Here is a 24,455-nt window from a genome sequence, read left to right on the forward strand (position 1 = left end):
ATTAATTGTGCGATAAAAGGCATTCACTTTGTCTAGGTCTGAAGGCAATAGTTCTGCATAGCGCAGTGCTTCCTCGTTATAAGATTCGCTCGAACGTCTTAGCGCGTCTGAGAATGATAAATCAATGAATAATTACTGAAACTAGTAGTTCATACAAATGATGTCTCAGGAAAATTTTAAATTTCACTTCTGATTCGCGATTACAAGCAACGAGCTTATACAGAGGAAACACTGTAACATCGCCTGTGCGCATGAGCGTGTAAGCGTACAGTGCATTGTTGTATCGAAAATGCTCTGAAAACTTAAGCTTCCCATTTTCATCGTCAGCGAGAAACAACTCAAGCACGGGACAACTTGTGCAATCGAATTCACCGGTAGGAAAAATAGGAAGCATCTGTTCCAGGCATAGTTCCACACGAGCAAATATCGACCAGAAGCGAACTGAACGCGGTGTGAAAGAAGCGCCTAATGGTAAACGATGTGGTTTTATACCGTGTTCGTTGTAGTATTTTATTACTGATGAAGATTCTGTACCTTAGATCATATTGTCTTCCACAGGTTTCGCTTTTAAAGGGGATACACAAGATACGTGTCAAAAGTTGTGTCACACATTTCTTTTTCTTTTTTTTTCTTTTCGTTCTTTCGTAAGCGGAACAAAAAATAGGTAGAGAAAGTAAACAGAGAGCTTTCCAAGCAGAACGTACCGAAAAACGAGCCGAACATCTAATCTTATTCAATCTAAATCATGTCACTGGTCGATCCTTACCTCCTCTGAGATCTTCCGGTACGTTGGACGAGAGCGACGGCATGGAAGGAGTTTGATAAAGATTGGGCCGCGGGCCAGTCGGTGGCAACGATGTTACTTTGGACCTGCCCAAGAAAGTTTGTTTACTGTTGTTATACGTGAACTTGTGCTAAAATACAAGCTCACTGATGAAACAGCACAGCGACAGGTTACCTCTGTTTACGAATTTTCTGATTTCTGCCATCGAACGAGGTGGGTGTACCAGCGCCTGAGGTGTTCGACGAGTATGAAGGCGGGCGGTACGGTCGTGGACAACCTTGAACAACAGGTGGTGATGGTACTGGTGCATACTGCAGCCGCGGATTAGCTGGTACTCCGGGATGCATCAATCTCATATCCCCTAAAGACGCAAGGAACAATATAAACCATATTATATGGGAAATGTCGCGTGACTTTGTTAACCCTTTGCACTCGGAAGTTTCTCACTGGAAATGTTTAACATTTTCTGACGAGGCGAAGACGATATTCCTTGAAGCTAATCCGAAGGGGAATCACAAGTACATTAAGGGACAAAACTATTTCATTCCAATATTTCACGTATCAGGGCATTACACAAAGTTTAACATTAACTATCAGACTTCATAGTTTTACATCAAATCAATCGGTGACTGAGAGTCCCCTTCTGAGTGCAAAGGGTTAAACACGGATGATACACACCTTGCACAAGATGGACACCCTGATACATTGGCAGTGGGTAGCGTGGCTGGGGTTGTGCGCTTCTGTCCCCGCTCCCACTTCCGAACAGCTCATGTGCTGGAGTCGGTGACCTGCTGGTCCTCTGAGAATTGCCTGGTGTCGAAGCTCGAACACCGGCAACAACCTACAAAGAAGTACTGAAGCTGATAACGGTCTAGTATGATCTTTCTCGAGTAGAAACGTAATACTTACAGGACCATTCTGCCTGATAACGAGATTGGGAACCAGCGCGGGGGCCATGTACGTTCCAGGAGGCGCGGGGGACGCGCCGTTGTGCCCGACTTGATGACCGAACGTTCCATTGGACACCATCGTTGGCGGTGGATAATTGCCTGAATTGACGTACATCAATGGCATTCCTGGCATCTGTAAAATTATCAATTCCAGGTTGCACAGGGAACTTCTAGCTACGATGACACCAATGTTTCTTGATCGAGTACCTGATTAGAAGTCGGGGTATTCGGGGGCGTAGGTACTCTGTACATGACGGGTTGTGGTTGAATCGCCGCTTGTCCTTGCGGGTAATACGTGGGGACCATGTGAACCGGCGGCTGATAACTGTACTCTCCTGGTGTCGGTGTCACGGCGGGTACCGAATTGTAAGGAACTGGATAGCTGCCCACATAATTAGCTAAAATAGAACGTGTATAATTAAAACAAATCAATAGAGAGGCGATTCTGTAAAAATATGTTGAAGGATATAGGACAGCTTACAATTCGATTGGCTCGGAGGCGTCATAGTTTGCGCGTTAAAAGAATAATTCGTGGTGTATCTCTGTTGCTGATGCAACTGTTGCCTATCACCTGGACCCTGACTGACCGAAAGCGCTGTACCAGGCGGGGGTACGAAATACATTGTTTGTTGCGGCTAGAATGAAAAAAAGAATAATAATATAACAAATAAGAATGTTTCAATGCTGTCGTCTAGAAAAGTGTACCGGAACTGAATTGGGAGGCGGCTGCCAGTAGTTCTGCGGCATGGACTGTACACTCTGCACCGCCTGGTGTGCCGATGGTTGCGGTTGCGGATAAGAATGCGGCGGCGTAGAATGATTATCACCGGATACGCGCTGATCATAGATACTCATACCCATAAAATATCCAGACAACTCGGTTATTTCCTAAACAACAACGCAATCACTGTAATTCCACAGTAACCACTATTTATCATCAAATACCTAAGTACCAAACGTTCTTTACCGTTGTCTGCGACACTGGTCCTTGTTGCACAGGTACTGCATAATTCGCGTAAACTGAATTCTGATTAAATACATCCCCTTGGCCGTTATTCTGTACATTCGGCTGACCCTGGTTCGGATGAGGAGCCATCATCACAGTTTGCTGTCCTACGGGGGGTGGATAAACACCCTGGTTGTACGATTCTGAGGTAGGTATGTATGTGGTGTACGGTTGAGCCGTTTGGTTATGATTACAAGATTGCATCGTCGATGACGATTTGACTAGAGTTTGTTGCTGAGGCTGATGTTGCTGCTGCTGTGCTTGCTGCTGTTGCTGTTGCTGCAGCTGCTGCTGTTGTTGCTGTTGTTGTTGCTGCTGTTGCTGCTGTTGTTGTTGTTGTTGCTGCTGCTGCTGCTGGTGTTGCTGCTGGTGTTGCTGCTGTTGCGGCTGATGCTGAAGCGGCGGATTCAATTGCGGTGGTGGTGTAAATGGTAAGCTAGGCGAGGTCGCAGTATTCGTCACGTGAGTGACCGTCGTTGAGTTACCACCGTTGTTCTTATTCAACTGCGACCTCTTTCTGTTGCCCTCGTTCCTCACGTTGTTGTTCATTTTGGTTGGCTCGGATGCGTTCTCCGTATTCTTGCAGGGTGATACGGCGTTCCTATCATTTTCGTGCGGCGACACAGCAGCGGTATAAAACTTTGGCGGGTTCTCCGGGTCGAAACGGTATATCGAGCCGTCCGGATTCGTGTATGGCTGATTCGTTTGCGGGTTGATGATTATGCTACCGGGCGGCACGCTGGATATACTAGTGACCGCCCACATCACTGTCTGATTATTCGATTCCGGCGATGCGAGATCCTGACTAGATACTTGAGTATGACTGCACGTCATGTTCGCCACCGGCGACGGCGACGGCGAAGGAGATATCGTGGCGTCGCTACGCTGGCTTTGCGACTTGTAGCCGCTGCTCGAGGGGCTTAATCGTGAACACATGCTAGCACCTGAGTCTGCAACGGAGATTCTGTTCTGTAGACATGAGATTCGCGCGATTCACCACGACAGAGAAACGCGGGGATTTGCAAACCTTGCTTCATGAGACGAGCGCCAGCGCTGTGAGTAGATGTGACACTGTCCCCTCTGGAAAGCATGCCCCTGGTATAACCGCCGAAGCTGAAAGACTTAGAAACAGATGGCCTCAAGACACCGCTTCGACAAGACTCCCTACCGTCGAAGGACTCCCCTTTCATCAGCTTGGTTTGCCTAGCAGATCGACAGGGACTCTTACTTTACTTCTACGCTCATAATTAATCTAAATAACACGTTCAATAGAATTAATCTGTTCACCTCATTATATGGTCCGAAGGGTGCAACAAACGGTATCTGGCAGAGGCATCGGAGCTCTCCGAAGACGACCAATACGGCCAAGAAGGAACTTCACTATCTCCACTGTTGTCTTTGAATATCCTTCGCCTGGCGCGTTCGTATTCCTCCTCTCTTTCTTCGAAACTTTTACTCTGTCGACAGTAGTCACCAGACAATCTATCGGGTGACTTGAAGTTGAAGCTGTCCTCGAACGAGCTCGAATCCCTTTTCAGAATACTTCTGCGCGGCTCCTCAGAGAGGATCAGATCGTCCCTGATGTGCTCCTTGAAGCGAGTGTTTGGAATCCGCATGTTCTTCGTCCTGGTCACCACCACGCTTGAACCGGACTGATCCACGTTGTGTTCCATGCCGAAATAAGCGGCCACGCGATGCACCAGCATCCTGTTGTACGAGGACATGTTCGGGAACTTGTGGCAGACCTTCTGTTTGTCCTTCGCGAATTCTATTAGATCTTTCTCGATCTTCAACAGCACCGTGCGGTCCTTCTGATTGCGATTTATGGTTTCTGCGATGAAATGCTCCAGATCTATCCCGGTGCTGTCCGTGTACAGTTCTGTGCTGCTGTCTGTGTACAGAAAGTGTTAACGAATCTTATCATAACAGTGCAGAGTTTTCGGGGAAATGATTGAATTGAGAAAAATCGGACCTCTGGACAGACACGGCGAGGCGCTGTCGAAGCTACCCTGGGACGAGTTCTGGTGCCTCAGCTTGTGCCGTGAGCCCGGTCTGCTCACGGACAAAGTGTTGCCGCATTGTGTACCGCACTGATTGTTACAGATGTTTAACGTGTTCGGTCTGCGTTGCTCCAACTTCTGATTGTTCTGAACGTTCTGGGCCAAGTTTATGCTCTTTGGCGAGTGCTGCAACGCCTGGCCCGACTTCGAGGGTGACACGGGCGTCTGTAGCAAGCAGGGTCGGTCGTTTTGATTGTTCTTCACGCAGTTATTGCATTTCTGAATCACGTTCGAACCGGTCATCTTGGAACGCTGGGATTCTGACTTATTGCTGTTCGTTGGAGATGTGTTATTCTTTGGTGAGTGAACTTGAGAAGGACTAGATTGACCTAGAATCACCGGCACATCGTCATTAACGATATATCCCCTGAACAGTTGTATTCGATATACTTCTGCGCAAGACAGTTACCATTTCGCGACGGAGCTCGACAGGTAGGTGAAGTAGCCGTGTTGCGCATTTGCTTTGGGGACTGATTCGGGCACAGATTACTGTTGAACATTGACTCGTTGTTGTTGAGCTTGGCGTTGGTGGAGTTAGGGGACAGGTTACCCGTAAACTTTCTCTCTCCGTCCACCGACTGAGGACTGTGCGGAGAGGACGAACCGTTGTGTGGCTCCCTCGGGGGAGACGTCGACTCTCTCATGGCATGACTCCTGACCAGCAACTTTACCTTCGTATTCGCCTGGAAAAGAATCATCCGATCAATCCTCTTACAAAACTTTCACCAGCCAAATTACTGCCAAGTGTGAGCCATATGTACTTAGAGGTAACGACATAGAGACATAGTAAACTCAGTATGACTATCTCAAAATAAAATTCAATAATAACTTAATCCTTCAAGCATCAAGAGCATTTTAAAATCTTCAGAACTGATTTACACACAGGAACTCTGATAAAATGAGTCGAACGTCACTGTCTTATAGCAATGACAAACTTCTATTAACGGCCTAGCTGAGTTTGCTACTTCACCGTATCATTACCTTCTTATATATGCTTTAATGCTCCAGATAGTATCGTCGGGCATGCATCTAGCTCGTTAGCTACCCATAAACAATGGCTTACACCTGCAAGTTTCATCCATTAGAATACATTGACACTTGACTTTCAAACTACGCCAGGAGCAAGTGTCTAAAGACGTACCCTATTACGAAAGTTCTTATTCTCTGTGTCGGTCTTGTCGGATGGACAGGAGGGCAAGGTACGATGGAGCGAGGATGAAGAGCCGACATTGGGGTTGGCATTCCCGTCTATCATATCCGACTCTGAGCTGCTCTGATATGAACCGTTTGGGCCACCTATGACGAAGCCTTGCCTGGAAGACGGCAGTGAGGGCATTCCTCCTCCCACCACCACCGTGGGACTCTCAGGTCGGCTGTGCGACCTGCTGCCTTTATGCACCACTATGCTTGGAACTGCAACAACCACATGATACCCTATTGAATCTGCCTTTGACATGATTAATTTGGTTCAGCCCCTCAGCTGAGATCAAATGAACAATAGAATTAATCCTTGGAAAGCATCCGTTTTCTGGCTTCATCCAATTAGATCTCTATCATCTACTTTCCTAAACATGTTTTTAAAGCGCACTTGGAAAGGGGAACTATTGGAATCGTCGTCCAAGGATTAATCAGCCAGGATGAAACGTAGAAGCTATTCCGAGTAAGTTACTTCAAGCTAACAAAGCTGTTCCAGATTCAGCAAACTTTTTCATCGTCTTTCTGCAACAAATGTAGCAAGGGATAGCAGATCAGGAAGATTCGAATAGGAAGGACTGCATAAAGGCAAATGGTCTATGAAAATCGCAGACCTCTGGGATCTGATTCACGTTCCCAGTTGACCTGCTTGATGTAAAATCGAGTTTCTGGGAACTGGCGTGAATTATATGAACGGAGGATCCTCGTGGATGGCTAATAGCTGCGGTAAATCATTATGCGGCGGAGGGGCGCGGAGCAGGAACGAGGATGAAAAATCGTGTGCGTGAATGTACCACTTACTCTCCAGGCGGGCCATGTGTTAAATGCGTCATGGGGTTACGGTGCAGGACTCTGCAACTGGTGGGTTTCAAACAGGTGCAATTGGGTTAGTACGTGAATCGTTTGGGTGGCGTGCAGCTCGTGGGGCTGATACAAGGAGCCAGACCACTGCACGTCCACCTTCCAACATCGTACACTCTGGAAGCAGATACAAACAGCACGGTCAACGGATTTTGTTTAAAACACAGGATGCAGTTTGTTAATGATATAAAAGATGATCAGACACAGTCTGTTCAGAATTGTTAAACACGCCAGATTTTCACTTGTACTCGTTTATAAAGGTTCCCGCGACTGTTTGCTCGTTGAAAAAATTCATTCGAAGTTTTAAGAAGACATTGCTGTAATTAGTATGTTCCTGAATGTTAACATTCTGTTTCGCTTGGGAAACGAAAAGGAAAACGAGTTAATCCAAGCATATTTTTCAAAGTTCAAGCGAGAGGACTGTGTCTCAGAGTAGAAACACCGAAATTTACGTCGCGAGTTGAAAAAAGATTAATTCAACGTATTTTAACATGAGAGTACAGGGAGTTCGAAACTTTACTCGCTCCGAACACACCGCGGCGGATGTAGTCGTGAACGGTAACGAGTTTAGTTGCAAACTCGACTTCATCGAGTCTAAGGAATGCACTAAAAGTAGCGTAATTTCGGTTAAGCGCAGAGACGATTGGGAATATTATTAGTCACCGTCGATATTCTCATTGTTTACGGAACAATGGGTCTTAAACAGAGTGAAGACTTTACGTTGCACTCGATGATAACAATTTTAAGGAATCTTTATATGCGTATTACAACAATCAATCACATGATTTCATGAATATTCGCAATTCAGTTTTCACGGTAATCTCTTTGATCAATTGCGCTGGCGTCTCCTATAATTCATTGAAACTTTGTGGGTTCAATTTATCAATGCCACTTTCATAGCCATTCCCCTTTGACCTTTAATAAGATCATTCTATTTACGTAAAAAGAATAAAAGAATGATTGGAAGGCAATCGATCGCTTGACTCGAAAAAGGGAACGAACATTGCACAATTTGAACGATTTCAATGACATCGAAAACTCCCAGACGTTTGCACAAACATAGATTTCCATCTAGCGATTCACTGAAGTTGAAATAAAAGATAAATTTACTCGACTGCACACTCCAGGATTCCGAAGACATTAAACAATCCTGTACTACTTCATTAGTGTCCACTAAACGAGATCAAACTCATTCAAATAACATGCTTCTTCCTCCGATCCAATGAAATCCCATAAAACCATCTCGAAACTAAGCATCTCGTTCAACGTTTTCATTAGAATACTACGGTTTGAACAAGTCTGACAGTGTTTGACGCAGAAACCCGATAAAACCCGCACTCTCCCTCCAGTTCACCGCGTTCCACGGTCGACCGCGGAGAACAGCTAGAGAACAATCAAACAGCAACTACGAGATCCACCACAAACCTCCGCAAACCGCTCTCCATGACGATTAATTGACAAAGAACGGGAACCATCGCCGCAAGGTAGCTCGTAATCACAGTAAAGTCTCCAACACAGTCATCCTCCCACCTCTCTGTCCCTGTTACCCCTGGTACAACTCGATTCTACACCTGTTTTCCACAGCGAACAATAGATCCCGCGCGATCCAGTTCCTCAAACATCATCAACCACGACGAAACACTCACTTCCCGCGAACTGCCTTGTCCCTGCTCGTGGAATCCTCTAAAATCAAATCACACCGTCCGCGTATCCCAGTGGGCAGCGGCGAGCCCTTTAATAGAAAGCCGCTAAACGCATCGGAGAAAGTCGAAGCGAGATGATCCTCTATCGCGTGTATCCTCCAGCTGATCACGAATCAGCGTCAATCAGCGATCTCCAGTCGACGAGAGCCAATGTTCCCGGTGTCGATCGGGTTAATGCAGGTCAACAGCACCCGGGGATCGTGTGATCGGCCCGATCACTCGCGTAACAGGGCCTAGATCGCCGAACGGAGCCGTCGGAATTCGGCTTGCATCCTCCTCGAGCGACGCGGCACGACTCTCCCAGAAGAGGACGGAACCAGCGGAAACTTCCGAGTTTCAAACACGATCTCGCGCGGTTCACACGTTTCCAGAGGATCCGAAGGGGCTCCGTGGATCCGCGGCGCGGCGTTCCGCGGATCGTCGACGACCTTCCAACCCGCAACGGCGGGTCGCCTTCTTTTTTTCGTCCGGTGAACCGGACGCGCGCGTTGGCCGGGCTCCACGGCGTCTCGAAAATAGCAGTGCCACTCTTTCTCTGTCGTGCGCCGCGGCCGGCTATCTCGGCCGAGCTGCCGTTTCTTTTCCGCGACGCTCCATCCCCTCGCGCGTTGCTGCCGGGCGGAAATGCGGTGGGAAAAGCAGGGAAACCGACGGTGGGGGGATTGGACGAGGGAGTTGATCGTAGGAAAGAATCGATGGGAAACCGAGTCAACGGAAACAAGAAGAAGAAGAGGAAGGAGAAGAAGAAGAAGAAGAAGAAGAAGAAGAAGAAGAAGAAGAAGAAGAAGAAGAAGAAGAGATGAAGAAGATGACGAGGAGGAAGAAGTTGAACTTGAAGAAGTAGAGGACCGAGGGGGATAACGACGAAAGTGGCGGGAAGTGGCAGCGAAAAAGAGAAAGGAAAAAGGGAGAGACCTGGACCAGCCGCAATCTATCGAGTGAAACGCGACGCACGTCGCCACGAGACCGCTTTGCGCGAGAGACTGAGAGAGAAACCGCGCTGCTCGGCGGTGCCTCTGATCGCGCGGACGAGGAGAGAAGTATACAGAGAGAGAGAGAGAGAGAGAGAAAGGGAAAGAGAGAGAGAGATAGAGTGACACGGAGGGGTGGAGAGGGGAATTGGCAGCGGAGAGACGGAGACAGAGAGAAAGAGGGTGGGAGAGATAAACTATAGAGCACTGGGAAGAAGGGAGCTCGCGGCCGGTCGGAGATGCAGCCGAGGGTTGCTGAAGGGGATCGGAGGTGAATTTTTGAGACGGGGAGAGAAAAAAGACACGGGCAGGCGGGCGGGACGAGGAGCAGCGGGAGGAAACCGCGCGCGAGCAACCCGAAGGAGAGTAACAGAGAGAGAGAAAGAGAGAGAGAGAGAGAGAGAGAGAGAGAGAGAGAGAGAGAGAAGACAGAGAACGTCGGGCGAGAAGGTAGGTGCACGCGTGCGCGCGCGCCGCTCGAGTGTAACGGGTGTGGAATGAATCGCTCTGGCGTGAGGCGCGGATGTGGATCGCAGCGACGTCATTGTGCTGCCGCTGATGCCCGATGATACTTCCGCGTGGGAGTTTATGGAACGGTGTTTGCCAACCGGATGATTCGTCGAGCTTGCGTGCGGACGGTTCGTGATCGGGGTTGAGACGCTCCTCTTAGGGGGTTGGAGATGACGATTGATGGAATCTATGTTCCGTGGATCTTTTTCGATGTGCTCGCTATCTCGTTCGTTGAAGTTAATCCGCTTTCTGTAGGCTTCTTGATCTTGGGATTTCTAGTCTTGATTCTCTTTGATTTTATCCGTGTGGGAAATTGATGAAATGTAAAGTTTGCGGCGGGACATCTTCAATCTTGTTGGAGGGAGACGTTTCTGGAGATTCTAGAAAATGGGGATAGTGAGTTGTCTTGTTTGTTGCTCTGAGCGTGAGAGAGCGACAAGTTCGTACGCCCAACGCGCGAGTAATTGATTTGGGTCTTTAAGGAAACCTTTAGGAAGACATTCGTTCGACATCCGCAATCCAATCGTCATGATCCATTTGTCGAAGAAAATAGAAAGGGATTCGTTAGCGACAGAGGGAAGGAGGCTGACTTGATACTTGGCCACGGAAAAGCGTGCTCCGCAAATGAAAACGCGGACTGGAGGCGAGCGTTATCCTTAATCTCGCGACCAGTTTCCAACGGAAAGCCAGGCTGCAACAGAGGAAAAATGGAGGAGAGAACGTTGCATACGCGCCCAATGATATCCCATCGGGTATTAACGACCCGGAGGATCCATTTTATTATCCAACTTCTTTTTTCCTTCCATGCTTCCCTCGGATTACTGCTTCGGACGCGTCCTTGAGGGACGGTCTTGTGCTCCATGCAGCGCTTAATCGTTACCAGAAGGCTTTTAAAAGCTCCGAACCACTCGCGGTCGCGTTATCGCGTACGAAATTTCTCTCGTGCCTTACGGAAATATTCCACAAACATAAGGCGACCACGATACAGCTTCTATTTTGATATACAAACGTAATCAGCGCTACCTTGCTATTAACCCTTTGTACTCGAGAGGTGACTCTCAACCACCACTCCACTCGACACAGGAAAAATAAAGTTCAATATTTCACCGTTTGCACTGGAGAGGTGACTCTCAGTCACCGTTCGATTTGATACACCAGAATTATAAAGTTTTATGCACAATATTAAGCTTCGTATAATCCACGAATGTGTAAAATATTCGAATAACTCTGTTTCTTATTGTTCTCTTCAGTTCGTTTGAAAGAACGTCGTCTATAACTCATTGGTAACTGTTGAGAACTTGAAAGACTTAAGTTTAAAGAGTTGATATTAATATTCAACTGAATATAATAATTTAATGAGTATCATAGCTAGAACTGTTTGAACTATTGATAATAACTCAATATTAAACCTGAAACGAAGGAAACCTTAATAAGTATTATATCCAGAATTGTTTAAACTACAGATAACAATCCAATATCAACCCTTTACACTCGAGAGGTGACTTTCGTTATAAAGCCTTACACACAACATTTAAATCCGTATAATCGACAAACATGTGAAGTATAAGAACAATAACTTCCTTAACTCATACATGTTCTATCGTACAATTCGTCTCAAATGTCGCCTACAACTCATTGGAAGATGTGAACTGTTTACTTAACACTAGTTTACGGAACCTGTCAATTTGACGGATATTTCATTTTCTAATTATTTATTTAGTATCAGTTTAAGTCGATTTTGATTTGTGCAATTATACGAATACGCATTGCAATAGTCTGGTTTTGAAGTTATAATTCTCGCGATTTATATAGACGAACACGTAGTTTTCTTGTAACAATAGAATAAAGTTTAAAATAAACGTCCGTAAATCTACTGTTAAAGACTTCTGAAGGAAACCTCCGTTCCCAGTCGCCTCGGATAAAGCAACTAACGTTAACGTTTTTCACAGCTTCGTTTAACTTCCGAGCTGCCGAGTAATCGGATTGCCGGAAGAAACGGAATCCGGCGATTCGAGAGAAACTTCGAAGCCGCGGTTCCAGCCCCGAGATCCGTTCCCCCGTTCGCGAGCATTCGCCGCCGTTAATCTTCCGCTGATAAACAAGCGGCGCGGCGGCCAGCCGGCCGTCGAGAACGGACGGAGCGTACGCGTCGGCCCCGAGACCGTTTACCAGGGAATTTATTCCGCAAAGCGATTTGAATGAAAACGATCGATGTTTCACGCACACTCAGCCGCGGCGCAACTTGAAACGCTACAAATTACTCTGTTGTGCGCACGCGAGCCCGCGTGCACAGGGTCCGGTGCACGCCGGATCCAGCCAGGGTCTCGCGGCGCTCTTTTTTCCCGTTAACCGGGGCGCGCGTCGAGGAGAACACGGAGGTCGGGCCGGGAAGGGGCCTCTTAACCGGGGAGAAACGCGACGCTTTCTCTTTTACGCTCACGGCCGTGCCGTGGAACGTCGAAAAACCGAAGGTCCTGGCTGAAGCCGCGTCCAGAGGGTCGCCGGATACATTCCTCTTTTCTAGGCGGATCGTTCGAAAGATATCCTTCTCTGTGATTCGTGAGAAACGAGGGGAAAACATGAAATAACCATCGAGCAATAATGTTTGACTATTAACGCGCATATGTTACTTAAGGAGATCTGTAAGTATACCTGATGCTACGTAGACTCAGTCTGAGAACCACTGATGGAACGTTCAGTGAAAATACAATGGTGCCTCGCTACTAGTTCATAGAGAAACATCCCGATAACCATGGAGAATCGATAATGATCAACGCTTCGGTCGAGTGTGCCTATAAATCGTACTCCAAACGAACTACAGTAGCACCTCGCTACAAGTTCATAGAGAAACATCCCGATAACCGTGGAGAATCGATGATAATCAACGCTTCGATCGAGTGTGTCCATAAATTGTATTCCAAACGAACTACAGTAGTGCCTCGCTACAAGTTCATAGAGAAACACCCCGATAACCGTGGAGAATCGATGATAATCAACGCTTCGATCGAGTGTGCCTATAAATCGTACTTCCAGCGAACTGCAGTAGTGCCTCGCTACTAGTTCATCCGTGAAACGACACTTCGCCGAATTTCACTGATGGAATTCTAAGGAAAACGACCCGATTAGTCTCCAGTGGATAGACGAATCGTTCGCGGAAGTCGTAAAAACCTGAACGAAATGCAAAAGACGCGCCGCCAATTAGCGGCAACCTTGTTCGACGGTGGGAGCAGATTTCCAGGATCTGTGCCAAGACATTCGGTCGGGAAAAGGGCGCACGGGACTACCAAACAGCCAGCCAGCCAGCCAGCCCGGCTCAGCTGCTCGTTTCGTGACCCGTGTTTCCGGTTCCCGGGGACAATCCGTTTGATCGCGGTTGATAATTTCGCGGGGGATCGACCGTATACGTCAGCTGTAAAACTTTTACCGTCCCATATTCGGGAGCCCGCGTTTCCCTGGAAACTACTGTACTCCTGGTTCCCATCGCGCAGGTATCAAGCTCGCCGCGCTCCTGTGTGGGTGACCGTGTGCACGTGCGTGCGTCTACGTATGACCGGCTGCGAATGGTGTCTATGACCTATATAACACGCCCAAGCGTAACTAGGTCGTGCACCTCTGTATCCCCTGGAATAATACAGGGTGTCCCCTTTTTAAAAAACACCGCGACGCTCGCTCGACGACGCGGTAAGGCTGGTTGTTCGACAAATGAACCGTGGGTCCTCGCGAAACGCGAATTGGAAGAATTATAATTTTGAGAAATTGATCGGAGAAGTAGGTTTCTTGAGATTTTTGCGTGGAACCCGTAAGAGTGCGTTGAGATTTCGATTGAATTTAAAATAAGCCTTTAAAATTTCGTTATTTAAGCTATAAGCTTGAATTTCTTACGATTTCTCTTGATTTATAGTTCAGTTTAGATATTAAATCAGCTTCCTTAACTATTTCTTAAAGAAGTATCTGTACCTCTGCAGTAATTCTAAAAGAAGAAATTAGGAATTTATCATTTTGACCCACCTAGTAGTTCTAGCGTTAATCAATGAAACTGCTATTAAGCAAGTCATACTTATGCCATTGGTGTCAAATGAAATAGAATTATTTTACAGAAATTTTCTGTGAGTTTTAAGTTTAATTTAATAACACGAGCTTCTTCGGTAACTAACACTTATCTATCTAACCGTAAGATCTTTGTCGTTGTTAATTACCTAATAGACGATAAAATTGAAAACTGATCTTCGTCTACTTTGGAACTTATCAAAGCTTCGCGGTGGACGAATAAATCTGTTCTTCGTCGATTGCCATTCGGTTAACGCATTGTTGAACATTAGCATTAGCCATTTCAAATTTTGATACGCACGGCAATATAGAATATTGCAAAAGCAATATATTCAAAGTTACATAAAAGATACGTCCAAAGTTTCATTTCAATTCATTACAATAAATAAAGTATATTGAAGTTTATTTAGATTGTCTCACCTTCATATTTAATTACGGAATAATAACCAGTAACATGAGATAGTTTCTGCGTAAAATTGCCGATCGAGAATGTGTTAATCGATGATTATTGAGAGATTTATAGACGTCTGGAAGGAGGATGAACGATTCCGCCCGACGGAACTCGAAGGCCGAATCGTTGCCCTCGAAAAAGCGGTTTCTTATCTTTTATTCAACGCGAACTACCTTCAACTTCGTGAATCGTTCGCGACACGCGACCAGGCTATTCGCATTCGATGACGCATCCTGAATCAGCCGGGACGCGCTGTTCCGCAGGATGACGCCCGCGGAAGAGACTGAAATTGTAGTTGGTGGGTGCGTTCCGTTTGCCGATGCATCGGAACCACCGGTTTGCGCAAACATTCCCGCGGCAAAAAACGTGTTAACGCGCGGCCAATCGATACGTCGCACGCGAGGATTCTTTGAGGAGGATTAATACCCTAGCAAATGTTAACCCTTAACGGAACGGAAGTATTTCAAATTGACTTACCGCCAAAAAATACCGTAACATCGACAACAAGAAAGAAATTCACAGAAGCAACCTATCAGGATACCTAACGTGTTCATTGTAACTATTACAACAATAACAATGATGAAAATAATCAAATGATTTTTTCTAAAATTTTGTGAATTGTTTTTCTAGATGAAGAAGCTTTTTACCATTATCAGTTTGTTACGAAAATTTCTTAACCTTCCTGCCGCATTGTTGACCGCGAAAATTGAATCAGTTTGCATCGAATTCGCCAGATTGAATTAAGTTCGATAATTGAATAAGTGATTTTTCATTGAATCGATTGCAAGTGACTTCTTGCATCGGAGAGAGATATCCGAATTTTCGATTACAGAAAATTCAATTTGCAGACGATACTAATTGGAGCTTGATTTGCGAGCTGTACTTTAATGTATTCAGAGGAAGATTATATTCGTCGAGAAAGTAGTTCTTTGTAATTCAATATGGATGACACGCTCTCACGCAAGGATCATCCTGGACGCGTTAAAAGATAATGGACCGAAGCCTTTAGAATTCATAAAAGTTCGAATCCTAGCCGAATTTCATTGGAAATTCAGTTACCAGCTGAATTTCAATATTACCGAGGACAGATCGCATTTACTCGGAGGATGATTCTTTGTAATTCAATACGGTTGGCGTCCCGTAACTAGGAAACTGACCTCTCCTGTATCAAAGAAAAATATTGTAGGAATGTCAATTGTATGCAGCCTCGAGTGTCAGCGAGAGAACCGCTCGAAATTGAATTTACCAACTGAATCCTAATTGGTTTGAAGGGTTGCCATCCGCAGGAGAAACCTTCTCAACATCCTTGAAGATATTAATTCAAACATCAAAAAAGAAAATCTATTTAAACGCAAATTTAACTACCCCTAAACATTAGTTCAGCTTCGTCTTATAATTATTGAAAGGATACAGCTTCTTCCCTGCCAATTAAACAGACGAACCTTAACCCATCGACTACAGCAGAATTTCGCATCAAAACTTCTAAAAAAAGTGTATTAAAACTATGAAAGCGCTGAATTAAACTAAATCAAACCAATCTAATCTAATCACATTTAGATAATACATATTATTAACAAAAACCAGAATTGTTGAATTAGAATTCACTTAGATCTAAGCAAGCTCTGCTGCAATTATCAATAACATTATACAGGTACCAACAGTACACCGAAACCAAATTCTAAACGCACCAACAATAGTCAAGGGGTAGATTAAACCTCCATCAAACATCTGAATAAACCAGCAGCTTCTACAACAAAATACAAAACAATCGGAGTGCTCGGTATACACCAATATCGAGCAACACAACAAAAGAACAAGTCTCACGCAACTCAAGGAAAATTTCACCGATAATTTTGAAGACAAGACCGCCACTCGACGCTAAATATACCGGGGGGTAGATTGAACCGCGACACCATCTCGCTCGGTTCAAAGGTTCACCTTGGAGGACCGACCCCGGTCCAGTTGTTGGCCGGTGAAAACGAGCGGAGAGAAAGAGAATCGGGTAGCGAGCGAACGAGCGAACGAACGAGCGAGCGAGCGAGCGAGCGAAAAAAGAAGGGTGGGAGGGAGAAAGAGAAGCAGGGGCGGCGGATGGAAAGTGGGTCAGAGCTATTATCAGTAGCGCAGAATTAATCACGCTTCTATTCGTTCCATCGAGCGATTCGAGCATCGGGGACCGATGGTAATTAATGGTTTTCGGGGGTTCGTTTGAAAGAGGCCGGGCGGCGAGGCGTGGCATGGCGTGGTGAGAGGGGACGGGGAAAATCACAGGTCCGTTGGCCGAGGCATTGTTCCGGGAACGAGCGGTCGCGGGCAAGGGTGAATTTTTCACGCGCGGGAGGAATCGCCCGGAAAACCCAATTCCAGGAAGTAACCTAATTCCTGCGGGAGGGATGACCCGGCCGCGAGGAGGTAGCTGGAGAGTACGGCAGGATGTTCCGCAGGAGGTTGGATATACATGTATATATCAAATACGTACAGGGTGTTTCGTGAACGGCACAACCAAGTGAAGCTATTTAATTGTTTGTGTTAAAGTAAATCGATTAGAATCAAATGTTCGTGGAGACTTCATTTCTGAGATGGTCAATTTCGATGGTGTTATTGATGTTTGTAAGTGAGAAGGGTAAGTCGTAGAGACATGGCAGACAGATTTGAAATATTATTGTCTCGAAGGTGAAGGGTATCAATGGGAAAAAGTTATTCTATGATTTCTAGATAAGTTTTCGTGTGTAATTTCTTTATAGTTGTACTATGACTTCGGAAACACCTTGTATATAAATGTATACATACTTATATATGTATATATTATATGTATTATATATATATATATATATATATATATATATATATATATATATATATGAGGGTGAGAGGGAAGAAGGGAGAAAGGTAGGTTAGAGGCCGCCAGGGGGGTACGTTCGGTTTAGCGATACGTGCCAGTCCGATGCACCCCTTGTCGCCATGGAAACGACCTACTCTCCCTGGACAGACGCATCGGCCACCCTCCGCGTGTTAAACAGCCGAATAAAGGATATCTGCTGCTCTTTGAACCCTCTACATCTAACCCAAACTTCCTCTGGACGATCTTCCGACGACTGCTTATTCTTAATGTTACCATTAGACCGGTTATGTTTGACCTTAGAATGAGAGGTTAGAATTATTCACCTGCAAGGGAATCGTTATGAATTAAAATGTCAAATTTAAAGGAATATTTTTAGGAAATAGTCTATAGGACCTTGTGGGATAAAGTTCCTAATCGATTGAACTGGAGAGTCGCTTGTCTTGTCTGACTGAGAATAGTCCTGTTTCACTTGACTGTCATCTTCTCCTGGTTATGATCTGAAGACTACCTTCTACTTGTAAACATTGTCGCATCTATTACAAACACGTTCATATTTCACTTGTGTAGGTAGATACTTCATCTTCCACTTGCCTGATCGACGACAACATATTCTACTTGTCTAACAACGGACCGTCATAATTCTACTTGTCCGACTGGTTCAGCTGGGCACAGTCCCATTCCACTGTGTCTGATTCGAAACAATCGTGTTCTACTTGTCCCAACAAGAGCCACCGTAAACTACTCGTCTGGATGGGGACTGTCACATTCTACTCGCCCGACTAGACGTTCTATTTCCACGCCCTCAATCATAGTCCACAATTCCAGAGGGAAAGTGGTTTCGGGTGCCGCGTCTCGTCGATAAAACGAAGGTCGAGACGCCCCGAGGAACGCGAGGGACGATGATTCAGGGTGTCAAGACCGCTTCATTATGTAATTTGGACTACCTCGGATGACCTTGCCCGCTGAATCACCGATCCCCCACCTTGAAAACTATCGGCGACTCAAAAATCTAAAGCACCGAACCATCATAAATTCGATCAGCGAAGACTAACTCGACTTAGAACTTCATCAGCTACTTTCTTCCACTAACACACACTTCCTTCGCGGCTCCTTAATTACTGCGACACGATGCCAAGCTCCGTTGGCACGCACCCGTCGTCGATACACATTTATCAGCGAATCCTACCAACACGAGAAGCCACCGAAACAATCTGCAGATCGTCATGGAACAATTCTTCTATCCGGCTCGCTAATTCCAATTCCGCGTCGACCGAAGGAATCACTTCAAAACCGGCAACAGCGATCTTCTATCGCAATTGAAATACTCTTCTACGCAAATCCACTGAACACCTACGATATTAAATGAAACGTTCATTAAAATAATAGTGAACAGTAATCAAACAAAATATCAAACCATCCGCTTTAGATAAAACTCTCCAAGTTACTAACTCAATATCTTTCAACAATTCAACAGAAGAAACATCTGCCGATGACGATCCAAAGATTACAATCCCTCGGCCATCAATGATCGATGATCCCAAAGCGTCTCGGGCGTCGCTGAAGCCATCTGATTCCGATGGGATAACAAGGTGACGTACCAGGCGGCAATAATCCTAATTCGGTACGGTGTCCGGGCGATCCTTGCGGTGGAAACCGATCTGGAGATCGCGTTCCGGTGGCGAAGCCAGACGCAAAATTATCGATCCCGCGCGTCGCCGGTTTCCCGGAATAGCGGGAAACCGCCGCGCCGGTGGACGCCTGTTTCTCGCCTGATTTGTAACGGCGCGGAGGACGGGGGGAGGTTGTCTAACAACGAAAAATACATTCCGGCCCGATCGCCGATTTCCTCGTTCTGCGCACTCCGAGCAACGCCGTGCTCTTGTTGCCCGGTTAAAAAGACAATGGAGAAGAAAAGAGAGAGAGCGAGAGAGAGAGATTAAGAGAGAAAGAGAAGAGAAAGAGTGAGAGAGAGAGAGAGAGAGAGATGCTGGCGACTGGCCAACCTGTATTATTTTAGCTGTATATTCTCCGCTATTAGCCGACGTGTCGATCGCCTATTACGACATTACCGCGATCATTCACGCTCGTTGCCCTGGTAATTTCGATCACCTGACCTGTGTCGATACCCTCAGGCTCCATTTCAGGAGCCCTGCGATATTCATGGAGAGCAGAGGGAGATTCTTCGCTCTCTCTCTCTCTCTCTCTCTTTCTCTCTGTTTAAACACGATCTACTCTCGGTTCTCTCTGGTCTCACATTTCACGCTGCTTTTGGTGAAACGACTGCTTTTCGGTTTGGAAAACGTTCTCCTGGATTAGTTCTTGAAACTATCGTTGAATACTTTAGATGATCAACTTCGATGATAATTATTTTGGTGGACGATGTTATTATCTTTGTGATAGGGACACGTGAGTTCTTTGTTTCGGGAAACTTGCTCTTGGATCAGTTCTTGAAATTGATGGCTTAAAATAGGAAGTTTGATGATGTTATTATCCTTGTGATAAGGGCACGTATGTTCTTCGTTTTGGTAAATTTTCTTTTGGATCAGTTTTTGAGATTGATGGTTTAAAATACCAACTTTGACGAGGATTAATCGGTTAGATGATGTTATTATCTTTGTGATAGGGACACGTGAGTTCTTTGTTTTGGGAAACTTGCTCTTGGATCAGTTTTTGAGATTGATGGTTTAAAATACCAACTTTGACGAGGATTATTCGGTTAGACGATGTTATTATCCTTGTGATAAAGACACGTGTGTTCTTCGTTTTGGGAACCTTGCTCTTGGATCACTTTTTGAGATTGATGGTTTAAAATAGCAACTTTGACGAGGATTACTCGGTTAGATGATGTTATTATCCTTGATAAGAATTGGTCCACGGTTCCACGGAATTTGCTTTAGCGAGATTCTTCTCCGCGAAGGTAAAACGCCGTGACGGCTAGCTCAAATATTAACCGCGCCACGCTTAATTAATAACAACGCGGTATTGCCTTAGTCTCTAAATGAAGCGTGCTCCAAAGAGATGGGAGAATCTACTCGTTACCTGCAAAATAATATTCAAACAAGCGTCTTAGCTACGTGGATACAGAAAGCCCTTTTCATAGCTTCTGAATAAGTTGTACAATAATTTCAGATGCAACGTATTAACCTTAACCGAAAGTACTTCACGTTGATCTACCAAAAAACGCCATAACACATATAACAAGCGGAAACATTCACAGAACGAACCTAACACAATGCCTCACGTGTTAATTGTACATATTACAACAATAACAGTGACGAAAGTAACGAAATGATTGCCATGTCGCTTATATGGCAGCATTGGTCTGTTAAGCGTTAAAAAACATTGATCTCAAATTTTCTTTTCTCGATTTAACCGCATTGGCTTCTGAACGACCCGATTAGCGTGTCGCTAGAAAGTATTGAATATTTTGAAAACCTTTCGAGTGCGAAAGGTCAGAAGGCAACCATCCCCGTTCGATTGGGAACGCGTTGAAAGAGATAGAACACGATACCGGCTCGAACGATGGAGAAAGAATAACGAAGAAAACGACGGAGAGGGGGGGGGGGGCATCATGGGGAATCGGTGTACCGGATAAATTTTATTCAAGTCAACCCGTACAGTGGTCGACCCGGGTGAGGAGGGTTGCTGAACTCCGTGACCTATATTCCGGCAAATGGGGCAGAGAATAAACGACGAAGACAGATCGAGCTCGTCCCCCACCATAAAACCTGGCTCCCCACGCTTTCCCCAAGAGAGAAAGAGAGAGGGCTCGACGATTTTTCCGTGGTTCCGCTGAATGCCAGGTGAACGAAATCCGTTCGCGAGGTAACGCGGCGCATCTGGTTCCCACCTAACTCACTGCAGCTTCTTTTTCACCCGGATTCCGGGAGTCAAACTTTAATCTCTGTTATTCCATGAACCAATGCAGTGTCTACTAGACTGATCGACTTTCATGCATTTATGGCCAGTGTCCGCGGAAGTTGGAGATACATTGAACTATCTGAAGAGACAAATTCCGGAGGCGCGAAGAGAATTCGTTCTATCTACAGCTGAACGTTTCTTACAGGAGAAGCTGTGGAACCTGGAAACTCAGAAAATCGTGAAACTTTGTGTGTAAGGAGAGTAAGTCCTAATATATTGCAATTTGTTTCGTACAAATTTTGCTTTGAAGGGGTGAAAGCCCTTGAAGAAAATCAGAAGTTCTCTTTCCTGTGGGTTATCTTGATTACGGGAAGAGATAGCGAACAGAAGTTTTAACGAAACATACATAGTTCTCTTACGTCTATAAAATTGCAAGATGGAATTCTGTAGACGTGAAAGCTCGAGATAATCTTGGGGGTGGTTTCAAAGTAAAATTCGGCACGAAAAAGATTGCAATGTATTTTACTCTACCTACACGAAGTTTCATAATCTTTTGAATTTCCGCATAAACGATCTTAACACAAGACTTTAACACTAGAACTACCAGTCAAAATGACTACTTTCGATTTCTTGTTTCGCAATTATTGACTCTATGCACTCGAAGATTTTTCTCAGTGACACTACCAGCGATTCGAAGTAATTTTAATAGAAAAAGCATATGGACTTATAAATAAATGATATGTGCATGAAGACAAAAGTCATAGATGTATTTTACTGTTTTCTATCGATTATACATATAAATGTTATAATATATTTAACAGCAAATTTGAAATGGCTCTGCTCCAGAACCCTCGAGTGCAAAGGGTTGTCTTAAAAGTGAAAATAAATAATTTCACCTGAATACTATAATGAATGCCGGAAGAAACTGAGAATAATCTATTACAATTTTTATAGAGATTACATATCAATCATATTGAATGCTCGATGGTTCTAGTGTTACCAATGGCAATGTAAATAAAACTGTAACATTGAACCTCCGATTCGAGACCGAGCAACGAGAAAGGACATCCGTCTCGATCACAGATATCGAGAACGAAGAAAGGAACGTCGCAATAAATAACAGAAAAAGGGAATTGCCGTGCTCGGTGCCGACAAATAAATAAACAAGCTTATTTATTCCCTTCGAAACGGCTGCCTCTCGAACATCCCCAGCGTCCATTGTTAACGGGAGCTCCGTTCGAGATTGAGCCCGCGTTCCCATCGATGAGGAAACGGGTTGAGGGGAGAGTCGCGAGCGTTTCCACGGAAAGGAAAGGAGAAAATCCATTTTCGAGACGTCGGATAACTGAGGGAAACGCCGGGAAGATTTCCCAAACGACAAACAGGCCAGACGAGGAGGCGCGCGCGCGCGCTCGCTCGCTGCGAGGAAGAACCGCGAGTGGCTTCCGCGCCGGTCGACTGCTATTTATAATGAAAATATTTTCACGACGACCACGATGTCCGAGAGCTGCCCACGTATCTATCGACGGATATACATCTCGAGACGCATTTAGCACCTACGTCCATCGATCTCTCCGCGTCTTTTTCTCTCGGAGGCCCCCTTCGCGACAACGATAAACAATTAACACTAGATTTCGCGGACACTTATTCCGCTTACACTTTATTCTATTGCTCCTGGAAGACTGTTTGTTTATATACAGTTGGTAACGAAACTATTCGAACGCTTGGATTTGCAATTTTTAATGAACGATGTATACAGTCGCGTTCTAAAGTTCTCGGATCGTTCTTAGTACGTTCTCCTCTTAACGAGACGTTTTTCTTGTTACTCCGGAGAAAAGGGAATCGTCTCTCTTGGTTTGTTAGGTGGTTCGTGGGAGAAAATGTTTGTAGATAAAGTAATGATAATGCACTAGAGTAATAATGAGGAAGTAGTAGTCAAATGTTTGTAAATAAAGTAATGTAATATAATAGTTTTTAAGTATTAAGATTGTACGGCTGCAATCCTTAATTGTCTTCTCTCTTTAGCTTCTATAATTTAGAAAAATAGAATTATCCATGAACGTTGAATTTCGAAATGTAAGTAGTAATCAAATGTTTGTAAATAAAGTAATGGTATAATATAATATTTTTGAAGTATTGCAAATGTACGGTTGCAATCCTTGTCTTCTCTCTTTAGCTTGTATAATTAGAAAAACAGACCTGTGTACGAACGTTGAATTTAGAAATTGAATATACCGACTAAACATCAAAGTCAAATTTCGAAACAAACGGATACAAACGTCACGAGAGGACCAACGAGTGGACCTGCGTTCGACCAGAGGTTTAACGTCCGATTTCCAATTTTCCTTTTTTTCGACAGGAATGAAACGAACAAAACGAAAGCTCCGAATCCCGTTGCACGCGTGCACGCTGGAAATTTTATTTCCCGATACGTCTTCCCTTCAATTTCGTCGAGTATTGTTTTCCCGGGAAACAATCGCGACCCAATATTCGAGAGCGCGGATGTACAGAGACGAGCGCATCGATTGGATTTGTTTTCGAAAGATTTGATTTCCGCGAAGAAACACCGCGGGCCTCACTCCCTTCTGGATCGTCAAGATTTATGCGCGACCACAGGGGTTCTTGGAACGGCAGCGCCATTGTTCGTTAAGCTGTGTTCCCACTAACGAGCCATTATCGAGAGTAACCGATATTCAACTGGTTCATAACTAACTTCCGTAAAATATTAACCCACAACCGGTCGGAAGTATTTTAAGTTGACTTACCGCCAAGAAACCATAACATAGGTAAAAAGCGGAAAGAAATTTACAGAAGTGACTTAGCGCAATACTTAACGTGTTAATTGTAAATATTAATAAATAAAAGTGCCATATCTGTTTATATGGCGTCATTGCTCCATTAAGGGTTAACCCTTTGCAGACGAATGTCGGCATTTTGCTGAGATCAAACTTCCATGTTTGGAATACCAAATTGCAAATAAATGATTTAACTATTCTAACAGCAAAAAATCAGTAAACAGTTTTATTATTCTTTATGATTTAAGTATTCAGTGTTTAATTTAGCAGAATCTGCGAAAGGTTTTGTGTACTAAAAACAATCTTCGTCCGCAAAGGGTTAAAAGTATAATTTAGTAAAAGGAACTACAACAACGAATGAAAATTAGTAATGAACTAGTAATTCCAATCGTCCAACGAGAAAAGACAACTATTGAAGAA

At 44.8% G+C, this 24,455-nt stretch overlaps 1 protein-coding gene across 24 annotated transcripts in view; it reads right to left on the reverse strand.

Annotated features, from left to right (window-relative positions):
• Nucleotides 1-24,455, reverse strand: part of LOC116427086 (uncharacterized) — a 48,243-nt gene that overhangs the window by 7,293 nt on the left and 16,495 nt on the right. For 11 of the 24 annotated variants that reach the window (XR_013000111.1, XR_013000129.1, XR_013000121.1 and 8 more), the window contains 14 exons: nt 6,796-6,972; nt 5,942-6,213; nt 5,210-5,483; nt 4,713-5,129; nt 4,028-4,631; nt 3,768-3,943; nt 2,702-3,690; nt 2,440-2,622; nt 2,216-2,369; nt 1,942-2,132; nt 1,694-1,867; nt 1,463-1,625; nt 959-1,145; nt 767-870 (listed from right to left, as the gene is read on the reverse strand). Coding sequence is in view for 1 of the 24 variants with exons in the window: in XM_031977031.2 (XP_031832891.1) it covers nt 536-564; nt 767-870; nt 959-1,145; nt 1,463-1,625; nt 1,694-1,867; nt 1,942-2,132; nt 2,216-2,369; nt 2,440-2,622; nt 2,702-3,690; nt 3,768-3,943; nt 4,028-4,631; nt 4,713-5,129; nt 5,210-5,483; nt 5,942-6,213; nt 6,796-6,811 (3,933 nt within the window). In the remaining 23 variants the exon portion in view is untranslated. Of the gene's footprint in view, nt 1-534; nt 565-766; nt 871-958; nt 1,146-1,462; nt 1,626-1,693; nt 1,868-1,941; nt 2,133-2,215; nt 2,370-2,439; nt 2,623-2,701; nt 3,691-3,767; nt 3,944-4,027; nt 4,632-4,712; nt 5,130-5,209; nt 5,484-5,781; nt 5,858-5,941; nt 6,214-6,795; nt 6,973-8,280; nt 9,558-24,455 lie in introns of those variants that run through there. The other 13 variants (XR_013000125.1, XR_013000123.1, XR_013000122.1 and 10 more) reach the window with 7 other exon arrangements.

This window comes from Nomia melanderi, chromosome 14 (genome assembly GCF_051020985.1).
Source record: "Nomia melanderi isolate GNS246 chromosome 14, iyNomMela1, whole genome shotgun sequence".
In the NCBI taxonomy this organism is placed as follows: domain Eukaryota; kingdom Metazoa; phylum Arthropoda; class Insecta; order Hymenoptera; family Halictidae; genus Nomia; species Nomia melanderi.